General features: G+C 41.7%; 1 protein-coding gene across 1 annotated transcript in view; it reads right to left on the bottom strand.

Moving 5' to 3' along the window:
- mmp24 (matrix metallopeptidase 24) overlaps nt 1–11,969 on the bottom strand; it is a 68,048-nt gene that overhangs the window by 14,357 nt on the left and 41,722 nt on the right. Inside the window, exons 6-7 of the mRNA XM_005469748.4 lie at nt 3,748–3,909; nt 233–447 (exon numbers count right to left, since the gene is read on the bottom strand). Of these exons, the coding sequence (XP_005469805.1) occupies nt 233–447; nt 3,748–3,909 (377 nt within the window). The remainder of the gene's footprint in view (nt 1–232; nt 448–3,747; nt 3,910–11,969) is intronic.

The following is an 11,969-nucleotide window of genomic DNA, read 5'->3' as shown; positions in this document are numbered from 1 at the left end:
ATCTTACTGGAGATTCACCAATTAATCAAAGGAGAGAAAACTAATGTGATAACTGATTCACTCAAAAATAACATTAACTGGTTTTGATTTGTCACCTTGGTCAGCTGTCACAAGTTTTTGTCAATAACGTGAAAAAAACCAACTAATCAAAGAATTCAAAAATGAGCGACTGTTACTGAACACTGTCAGAGAGAGCGGCAGCAGGCGTCTGCGCCGTTACGTCTCCGCTCACCTTGAACACGAACATCTCCCGTCTGAAGAAGGCCACAGTGTTGAAGTTGCCATCGCAGATGTTGGGTTTGCCGTTTCCAGGCAGTGCGGGCCGGTTACCGGGCGGGTGCGGCGGACGGGAATGCCGGTCGTGTTTGCGCTCGGAGGTCGAATGCGTCCGTCGAGAGGGTAAGGTGGGTAACGGCCGGGTGGGTTCCAGCATGGCTGTGGGGATGCCTGGAGAATCACGTCAATCACAGCATGAATCAGTCGGGCCCAGTGATCGGTTTCAGAATCATTAAAAGTACTGAGACTCAAAGACCCACAACAGCATGAGTCACTGGGTCATCAGCTTTAGCTGTGCAAACACGACGTCTTATGTAAGATCCTGTGAGACAGCATTATGCAGACCGCAGAAACACAACTAGTACATTTGGTTTAATGACTCATTTGTTTTTATGGGCGGAAGGAAAACCTCGGATTATAAATCTGTTTGCTTAAATCGCTGCCTCGCATCGACACGCGAGCGAGATGCCTGAAAACAGCAGCGTGGCTCATTTCACCCCATCTCGTTTGTCCGTCGTGTCTTTTTTGGTCATTTTGTGTCTATTTGTGGTTGTTTTGTGCAGTTTTATGTTTCCTTTGTGTCTCTCTGTGTTTTTCTGTGGCTCTTTGTGGTGATTGTGTGAGTCTTTGTGGTGATTGTGTGGTGATTGTGTGAGTCTCTGTGGTGTTTTTGTGAGTCTCTGTGGTGTTTTTGTGAGTCTTTGTGGTGATTTTGTGAGTCTTTGTGGTGTTTTTGTGAGTCTTTGTGGTGATTTTGTGAGTCATTCTTTCTGTCTCTTTGTGGTTGGGTTGTCTTTTTCTAGTTGCGTGTCTCTTTGTGCTGCTTTGTGACACTTTTGGTGATTTTTTTTTTATCTTTTTATGGTTATTTTGTGCCAAACAGCCACTGGTTGCTTTGCCTCTCCTTTTCATTTCTTTAGTCTGCATTGTTTTGTGTCCGTCTTATTTTCATTCTTTTCCACTTCCTCTACCTTTAATTTAAAAAAACAAACAAAAAACAAACAAATTCTTTCTGTTGTAGATGCGTTCATGGCAAAGACATTCATTAAGTGACTCTTGAAACGTTCCAACAGGAAAAGAAAATCTATTTTCTTTTTTCTAAGCGTACCAACACAGAGTCGGTAAATTGCACAGAAACAGTCTCGCTGTAAAATGAAGCCCTTCCGTGTGGCGCTGTTGTGTTGGCTGGTATTTTCAGGTGCTGGAGTGTGAGAGCAGCACATCCAGCGAGATGAACTTTGAGCAGATAAAATAACAGGCTTTGTTATCCACACTGAACAATGAAGTGCAGCAGAGAAAAACCGCCGACTGCACAGTTCTGGCCGGTATTTCACTTCAACGCTGACTTCAAATGTCACCTGTGTATCATGACCTTTAATGTGAGGCTCAGTTGTTGTTCTGAGGGCCGAGATAACCTTCTTGCTTTGATTATTAAAGGAAACCAAAGCAAAGAAAAAGAGAAGCGCGATGAAAAACGCTGCAGATACAGTAGATTTAAGCTATCTGTGTGTTTGTGGGCTGTGAGGGATGGTGCGGATAGAAATGTTCCCATCTTTAACAGAGCAGACGTGTTTCTTTTTCCTGCCTTTTCTTTGTGTCTCTGCATCACAAATAAATGTTACACTACATTACAACAGAAGCTGGCGTGATTACTTCAGCGCAGACAGAAAGCCTGTCAGGAAACGCGCCTGCCGCTGACAGACCTTCGCTTTTCTTTGTTTACTTAAAAAAACCAGAGTTCACTGAAACGCGAAGCTTTGCGCCTTTTCTGAAATGCAACAAAGTGTCTCTGGTGTAAACACAAAGGGAAAGACTCGCGTTTTCTTTCCAGGCAAAGACGGCTCAGGTCTGTTTATCAGCCGGGATCTTCTTCACGCTCACCGAGCTCCGCCGCCGGCCGACGGACACCGAACACTTCTGCAGCTGCACTCTTTTCGGCTTTTTCAATTAATATTTCATATTCAAGGTTTACTGTTTTTTGTTTTTACGTCTCACCAAAGTCACCTGTTCAACCAGCCAAAGGCAGAAAAGAGTCAAAATGTCACGTTTTTCATTAAACAAAGGCAAATTTCTCCAAATGAAAATGTGTAGTGATTTAAAAGATCACTCGTTTCAAAGTGAAAAGCTCTAATATAAGCTTCATATATTTTCCTCTTTGCTATAAAATACATGATTTGTCCTGGAGAAGGCGTTTGCACAGCACAGACTCAGGATTGACGATGCATCTATAATGTTAGCATCTTCCTTCTGGTTGAGGCATGCAGGCTTTTCATAAAATGAAATCACAAAAGTTTAATTATAAAAAATTTATGAAGCTCATCCTCCTGAAACGTGTGTCGTAAACCTTTTATTCACCGCAGAGGTTATTTCCTCCGATAATCCAAAACCCTGTGAGAAGCCACTGGCTGTTTAGAGGAGATGCTAACGTTCAGGTTGCTCATGCTGCGCTCTGTCTTGTGCGTTCTTGCTCAAGGACACGTCGGCAGGGTCACATAATCCTATTATTAGCCACGGCTTCATGCTCAACAACGATGATTATTTTGTTCAACAGTGATATTTTTAAGTTTACTTTTCAAACATTTTCCATCAAATATTCCATGAAACTCATATTTATTGTTCCTCACCGACTCTTTGACATTAAACTGATTCCAAACTGCTCCAGACTGAAGTCTGTGGGAGGATAACGTGGACCGCTACAAAGAAAAGAACAAAACGAAAGCGCTCGTTTTCATAATTACTCGAGTTTACATTTCGATTTACTGCACGGTCCTTCTGTAAACTGCTTTTATCTTCAAACAATATTTGTGTATTTTGTGTCATCCTGACCCAGAACTGTCCGCGTCAGTACACCGTTAAAAAACAGAATGATCTCCTCAGCGGGACATAACTAGATATAAAAATAAAATAGAGTAAATAATAAAGACATCTGTGAGAGGAAAGTCTTTTCATTTTTTGAATAATTTGTGTCTTTAATTCAAATTCTGGTGCCATTCGAGTTTCTTGGCTTTTATTTTGACATTTTATGATTTCTACTTCCTGTCTATGCACTATTAAAAAAAGGGAATTGGCTAAAACCAAACCTGGATGGTTTTAGGGGGATTTTACTTGTTTCTCACACTTGGAGACAAAACTGACGTCAGTGTTTGTTGAATCGTCTGAAAACCTGACATAAAGAAGTGACTGAAAATCTCTGGAAAAGAAAAAACCCCAAACTAACGATGTTTCTTTAAACAAATGACTGACTTGTGATTTTTTGTTTTTTGCATGATCCAATGATGGTGCATGGACCGGTTCAACATTCACCCATCCACTCCAGCACCGTTTCTTAAGGACCTTCTCGCTGACATTGACACAAACTTGGCGGTCAGGCCCAAGGAGAGCCAGGAATCAAACCACCAACCTTCCGATTAGTAGACGATCTGCTCCACCTCCCGAGCTACAGCTTACACAGAACTAAACCAGAGAGCTCACCGTAGATCTTCTGAATGCCCTGCAGGTCGTCCAGCGGCAGCTTGAAGTTGTGCGTGTCCATGTACTGGTAGAAAGGAGCCATGATGGCACTGGGATCGTTGGAGTGCTCCAAACCCAACGCGTGCCCCAACTCGTGCACCGCCACCAGGAACAAATCGTTACCTGGAAAGAGAGGAAGAGGATTAGAGGGGAGAGGAGCGAGAGGCGAGGAAGAGGAGGAGGAGGAAAAAATGATGAGATTAGAGAACGCAAAGCAGAGAAGCAGCATCGCTTTCAACATCACTCACAGCGCCTTAAAAGCTTATTTCAGAAATCAGGTGATAAAACAGAAAACAGGAGCATCTCTCCGCTGCCTGCAGGCCTTCGCCGCTGGTTTCTGTTCATTAAAAGAAAATCAGTTTACTGAGAAAGCCTCAACATCTCCCTCCTGTCTGAATCAGAACAAAGCCTCCCCAGTGTAAACAGCAAAGACCAAAGACGGCGTCAAAGTGAGCTAAAGTTAGCCTGTGATGTGTTGACTCATCAGCTGTGTAATATGAATCTCAGATCAAAAGCAGAATTGGCGGCGAATGGAAGCGACTGTCAGGCTGGTGAATCCAAAGCTCCTGTTTCTAAAGTCCACTTCTTCAAAGGCTGCAGCTTGACGGGGATTACTTCAGAGTAATGTTTGCCTGCGCGTCTTGTACAATTCACACAGTTCACACTCTCACAGAAAGCGACTTTAAATTCATAATCTGCAAATGTATAAATAATGTACGGCTGCTTTTGAGACTAAAATACGCTGGAGAACAAGCAAACATGTTGAATTTGGAGCAGGAAGCTATCAGAGTGGAGATGCTCCACAGTCAGGCTGTTTCATTAATGCTCCTGTGATTACAGGAACGCTGCATGTTTGCTGTGGTCTGCAGAATAGGCAGTAAAATACAGCATGGTATCATCTGCATATACAGCGGTCCCTCATTTATTGCAGGAGTTACGTTCTAAGAATAACCCGCGATAGGTGAAATCCGCAAAGTAGCCAACTTTATTTTTTACTATTATAGATGTTTTAAGGCTGTAAAACCCCTCACTACACCTCACTGTACACTAATTAGCAATGTGGATACTGAGTTTAGTTATTGCAAGCGGGAAAAAGCAGCATTATATTTCAGCTGGTCTGCATCACTGAAGCTGAGACAAAGTGGAATGAGACTGATTAAAAAAATGACATGAGAAGTGTGATGAGGTCTGGCTTCCACTCAGATTCTTTGCTTGAACAAAGTTCAAAGATTTCTGTCCTGAAGGAATGAAAACGCCAAACACATGTTAAAGCAAGTAAACATGAAAAAGGGGCCAATGCAGATGCTCTTCTCAGAGAGCAAAGCTTCAGATAAGCTCCTGTTTTTTCTATAATCAATACAAAGCAACAGGTGTTGGAGTTAAAGTGTAACAGAGCGAGTCCAAATCCTCGGCGGTTCATCTTTGTTTAATGGGCGCCGGTTCAGTGTTAATGACAGACAGGCATCGACATTTTCACACTTTTCTCTCTTGTTTAAACACAAAGTTCAAACCTTCGTAGAGAAATAAGTCCAGTATTATAGAATGAAACTAAAGCTCAAACCCTGTTTTCAGGTCCAGAACATGAGAATAGAGCAGCTGCCAGAGAATTCAGCATAAATGAATCAAAGTAGAGGAAGCAAGAAGAATGAGTTGAGTAAAGTTTGACTTATCTGACTGTTTTGTTTCGCTTAATGTGCCTTATAATCTGAAAAATACCGTAACTTCTACCTTTAGCATGTCCAGAAGTCTGACTTTTTGTGCGAGGGTCAGCATCGTCCTCTGCCTTTTGTGTGCTTCCGCAGGAGCCTTTGACGTCAACGCTGCTGTGTTTGTTGTTTTCTGCTAGCGAAGATTTATGTAAATTTGACAAGTTGAACACATGCTGTACTGTACAGGAGACACGGCACGAGATGGAAAGCAAATCCGCGAAACAGCGAGGCTGCAAAAAGTGAACCGCGTTATAGCGAGGGACCCTGTAAACTAGCTGTGAGATGAAAATGTGAAAACAACCCATGTTCATGCGCACAATAAATGCTCCGCGACATGTTAGAAACCTTATGTGAGTAGATGAAAACTCTGCTTTTTTATTTTGTCCCATTGTGTAAATTTATTTAGTATCTTTTAGTCATAATTAGTTATCAGTTTGTGTCACTCTTGGTCATTTAGGCAGTTTTTGGCCTTTTTTATTCCCTTTGTTTTTTGCCTCTTTGAGGTCACTTTGCGTCTTTTACAGCCGTGTTGTCCACCTGTCTTTTTTAAAACTCTCTTTGTGGGTCTGGTACATTTTCTATGTAACTGCTTTTCATCTTTTTCATAAGTCAGGTGCTAATTAGTCATTACATGGCCGTTTCACACCTGGGTAGTTGTTTTGGACTTCTTAGTTATCATTAGTTGTGTCACTGTTGGCCATTTTGTGCAGTTTTATGTATGTAGAACAGTGTATGCACCACAGCAGAACCAGGTGTGGTGCATCCTCACGCAGTCTGCTCAACAATTAATCAGAGCTCACATATGCAGACATAAAATAAACAGGATTTTATTCAGATTAAGTACCTGAGGTCCAGGAAGTCTTTGGTAAAAAACAGAAGGGTGTGATTGAAGCATAAGTTGAGGTTGTGGAAAAAACAGACTTTTTAATAGTTTTCAATGAAATTCAATGATTTCTATTTTCCAATTAAAGCACCTGATAGCAGCCAGAATAACAGCTCCAGTTCTACAGTTCACGCTGCTACGTGTGCTCTTATTACAACTCATCAAAAGTAAAAGTACGAAGGAGAACAGAAGGTCTTGTTTTCCCGGACGTCGTGTATTCATGTGGGGTTTTTATTACAGCCAGACTCTGAGCAGAGATCCAGAGCTGCTGTCATGTGTTTAATGACTTCTTACTGTCTGAATGCAGAGCTCAAATTAATACTTTCCCTCAGCTTTGTAATTGGTTTGACTCCGTTTGAACCAAATTACACAACATAATTATCTTTTTTCCTTTACCGAGGCCACTCTGTTTGAAGATTATAGCCTCGGTGGCCTGCGCCTGACTTACAGACTAATGGAGATGGAAATGAGCAGACGCCGACGACCGTTTCTGTCAATCCTTTTATTCATTTTCAGTTCCTCTTTCCGAGGTCTCTTCCAATTCGACTCATTGTTTTTCTGTCTCGTTTATTTTATTCAGGAGAAATGATTTTTACTGACCTATAAACTCATCAGCATGTCACCTCAAGTTTAAAACTAGTCATTTTAGAGTCAGTAATGGGTAAAGAAAAGACTAAAGTGATGTCAGTGTGAAACTTCTGTGTTCCCTGTTGAACTTTAACGTGGTCCAATTATATATATGCAGAGTTTTTCTTATTGCTGGTGTTTTCTTTGCAGTCTGTTTGGCCTCTCAGGGCCACCGTAGTTTATTATCTACATAAAGTTGCAGCTCGGCTTTTCTGTCATTGTTTTGTTTAGATGGGGCGTGAAAATACTTCTTCCTGCCATGTGAGGAATGACGTAAAAAGTTGGAGAGCACTGGATTAAAGGAACATTGCATGTTTGCTGTGGCCCGCTGGGCTGAACGGGCAGTGACATACAGCACTGCATCATCTGCATATAAATGTACAAAACAGTGAGACACAAATTTGACTATTTTACGTTCCAGTGAGAAGTGTGAACACTGCATGGATGCTGAAATATTTGCACCCAGGTTTACGAAGTACGTGTGGCTACAGAGTAAGGTTGTTACAATATTGGCTTAATATTCATGTCTTCCTGCTGCCGTTACTCTGTACTGTGTTCTTTTATTCACTGTCTCACACCTTCACAGACTCTGGCTCTTCTGTCCTTGTGTGCTGCAGTTTCTTTCATCCCTCTCCTCCTCTGCCTCTTTTTTATCTCCCCCTCTCTCACCACTGCACTCCTGTTCATCCTCCTCCTCCCGCATCCCTCCAGCAGCCTTTATCTCCCCTCTCTTTCTTCCACTTTGCAGGAAAGATTAAGATGATTTCAAGACGTACACTTCATGTACAACGGCTTGAGGGAATCCCCCTGCGGTCGCTCTCCATTTCTCTGCCCGTCCCCTCGTGGTCGGTCTGCCTTCCCGCGGTGACGATAACGACTTCTTCTATCACGCTTGCCCCTGCAGTCGTCTGCTCGCCTGTGATAAAGACGATGTTTGATATGTCTGTGATGAAACCTGTTTCTCAAGTAGTCCCAGTCCGACGTGTCCACAGAGCCTGCTTTGTTAAACTGAAACCCGTCAAAATGAGTTCATCTTATACCAGCGATCAAAATTACCTGCCAAGAACATTTTTTTCTCATCTGGCAAAAATCATTAACACACTGAACATTTTTTCATAAAAACACATTTTATCAATGTTCCCAACTTCTGTCTAGAAATAATGTCCTGTGTGAAATATTCTTGCAATTAGGGGAGGAGAGATTTATTTAACCCTCGAGTCATCGCTTATATAATCAAGTCTGTAAATCGTAAAAATGAAAGGAGGAACATGTCCTTCCCTCGACTCCAGACAGAAACATGATTAACTGTTGCGTTGGTTGAGCTTTGAGAGCAGAGAGAGCCGCTGTATCCTCTCAGAATCAACTGATTTTTTATTTACCTTTATATATTCAATGAAACAATTTAACGTTTTAGCTTCATGCAGGAGAAACTGTCGAAGTTACAAAACCTCAAAGTTCATTTCACCTAATCTTTTCCTTCTTTTCTGAGCCATCATAAAAAAGTAGAGGACATGTCCACATGAAATTTTCAGGGCTGAATAACACGTTAAGCTCCGTTTTTCAATTCAAACTAATTTTTAATGCACCAAGAGTCTAAAAAAAAAAATCTGCTTTTCTTCTTCAGAATGACTTTTCTGTGACCAGCTTTGAGCACCAGTATCACAGGATATATCCCAGTTTCAGTAACCTGTACCAGTTTAATGTCTATGATGTAGAGGAACAGAAGCAGGCATTGGTGCCCTGCACGTTTGATCTGTTTCTGATCATTCACAGCTGAAAACTCTGGACAAAAGTGCATTCTGGGTAAATGCTGAATGCTCATATGTGGGATAGGTGGCTGTTTAATCAACATAAGGTCTTATGTCTGACCTTAAGTTTGCCTCCATTTGACGGCAGGATCATCTTCTAGATGAGATTCCCTCTGTGTCAGAATCATTTTCTAATATGTGACACAGCAGGGGAGAAACCGGACAAAGAGCCAAGAACACCAGCCGTGCACACAGTCGGCCGTGCACACAATCGGCCGTGCACACAATCAAGAAGAACCGGACTTTCCAATATTTCCAACGCTCATCTCAACTGTCTGCAAATATCTCTTGAAAATGTAATTTATTCAACAGCTTCTGATGAAAAAACTGTAAATAAGCTGTTTTGCCCCAAATCCTCGTCCAGCAACGCTCATGGCTATGATGGGAAAAGCCCGCTCAGGGCAGCCGCACATGCTCAGGGCGTGATGTGCTCACAAGTGACTATTTATCTGTCGGCATCGTCACTGAAACACAGTAATTCAAAGAAAGGACAGTTTGATATTTTCACATTTAAAAACCCTAGAAAACAAAAATAGATAAATGAATTTTAAAATATGAATCTAGACGTTTTTATACTGTAGAAAAGATAAAAAAGTTAAAGTTAAAAATGTGACAGGAACAATTAAATCTGTGGAATTTTGCTATTTTAAGTTAAGAATAAAAAAAATCAGATATGACTGTAAAACTGATCTGGTTGCAGTTTTTTAACAGAGCTTAAAACATTTTTTCAGCTGTAAAAATGTCCCGTGGACACGTCTCACACCAACAGGGTCAAATTCTGACCCACTCACGATGGTGCGCTTCTAACTGAGGCAAAGATTTCCCAGGGCCTCATTGAAACACCAGTTTGCCTCACAGGTCTGCTAATGCTCCTTCAGGCCGCTGCTGCTGGCTGAAAAGCAGATTCACAGACAGACTGTGGGATTTACAACAACAGCTGCAAACAACTTTTAACAACACTGAAACCAGAAAAGAGCAAAGGAAGATCAGGGAATAAAAGTGTGCGGCTGAATCCTTTTCACTTTATAAATACATGTATTTACACGTAACGCTTCATTCATAAAGTTTTCCTCCTGCCTCTTCGTGGGAACTCGTGCCCTCAGCTCTGTCCTGCAGGAGTCAGCAGGTTAATAACCGAGACCGTCCCTCATCAGGTTTTAAGCCGAGGTGAAAACGAGGCCCGTTCGTCCTCCCGACGTCCTTCTGAAGCTGATACTGTGAATTAGTTTTCACAGAGTCTGAGAACTTCCCCGTCTCACTATCTCGTCTCTAATCTTTCAATTACTGTGTGTGTGTGTGTGTGTGGAGAGGGATTTTAGAGATAAAGAGGCTTTTTGAGGACGTGCAGAGAGGACGTGAGTGACCACACACACACACATACACATTCACACACACACACACGCTGAGAGAAGATTCAGCGATTAATCAATAATTTTACCATTTTATGTAAAAACCTGTTCGTCCTGACAAGCTGGTGCTTCGGTGCTTTTTCACATCCAGCTCGACTGCTCTCTGCCTCCAACACAGGTTTGAAACTGATCATCGAAGCACTGTTACACATAAAAGCCAACGTTGTTACAATAGTTCAGTTGTCACAGTTTAACAGTCAGTGTTTAGGTGAATCTGGTTAAGTTAAAATGCTGACGTCTTATTTGTGAGACCGCTTTTCTTCTTCACTCGCTGTTGGTTAAAGTTTAAGATCTTCTTTGGTTGAGGTTTGGGAAATATCACAGTTTGGGTAGAAATCAAACTCCGGGGATTAAAAATGAAGCCGCGTCTCAAAGCTTTTATTCAAGGCACTTTCCATCCTTGGCTCTTAATTAGCCATCAGCACAGTGACAGCAACGAGCGACCATACAAGGAGCTGGCCTTACCATCTGGGCACATTTGGGGATCAATGTGTTGCTCAAGGACACAGTCACATTAACATCTCTGATCTCTTTCTAATCTCTTTATGACTGTTTTTTAATTACATCTTTATAGTTATGATGTTAAAAAGGCACAAAAATCTTTTCTGTCTTTTAGCGTTTGTTTTATATCTCGATTGGATCGTTTTGTATCTCTTCAAGCTCATTTTGTTTCTTTGTACTTTTCTGTGTCTGAGTTTATTTCCTTTGGTGCACTTTTGAGTTTCTTTGATGTTTTCAGATTGTTTTATTTCTGTTTGTCTCGTTTTTCTGAATTTAAAGATATATGATATGATTTTAGTGTAGGCTCATAACTGAATCCAAGCAGTTTCTGTTGGAGTCAAATTGTTAAATGTTGTCATTGTGTTTCTTAAATTTGTAAGTCTTGGTTCAAGCAGGAGGATCAAAGAGATTCCTTTGATCCTGAGCACCTCTCCAGCTACTCTGTGCCGGGGGAGGTTTTATTAGGCACATCCTCTCTGAAAGATCTGTTTCTTGTGTGGTAAGCTTCCTGCTTTTATGATCCTTTTGGTGAGCAGATCACACAAACACATTCTCACATACTCACACGTACACACACACACACACACACACACACACACACACACACACACACACATAGTGCCTTGTCTTTTGTAACCAAGGGGGGTTTTACAGTGGGAGGTGCTTATGTTGTGTAAACTGTTGTGTGTAACTGTTTTTCAATAAAAGGCGGCAAGCGGAGGCCGGAGTCGGGGTCATTTTGTGGTAGGATTCGAAGTGCGTTCCCGAGATGCCGACTGGGGCCTCCCTTGCGCAAGTAAAACCAATCGATCGCTGACTGTCTTGTTTTCTTCATGAGGAATAAGTCTGTAAACTAGCGGGACCTGTGGAAGCGCAGACTCAACGGTTTCTCTAATGTCCAGTTGAGACTGGCGGTCCCGAGAGTCAGTTTCCACAGACTTCCATGTAAAAATGTCCAAACTTACCTGATAAATGTGTTTTCAGGCTGATACAACATGCAGCTTTGATCTTTACAGCTAATTTCACTGTGAAACTAATCAAGTAATCAAGGAAGCCTGAGCAGATAATGCCAACAGCCCCCCCCCACCCACAATAACCCATCTTTCATATGCAGTCTGTGGGTAATGCTTGCCACATGCTATAAACACACTGTAATCGAAGATAAAGTAAAATGCCATTTTCTTTGAATGGCAGCCTTTAAAACATTTAAACGTGGTTTGTTTAGCTGTTTCGTGGATCAGGGGCA

Source organism: Oreochromis niloticus, linkage group LG5 (genome assembly GCF_001858045.2).
Source record: "Oreochromis niloticus isolate F11D_XX linkage group LG5, O_niloticus_UMD_NMBU, whole genome shotgun sequence".
Classification (NCBI taxonomy): Eukaryota; Metazoa; Chordata; class Actinopteri; order Cichliformes; family Cichlidae; genus Oreochromis; species Oreochromis niloticus.
This window is presented reverse-complemented; position numbering and strand designations above follow the sequence as displayed.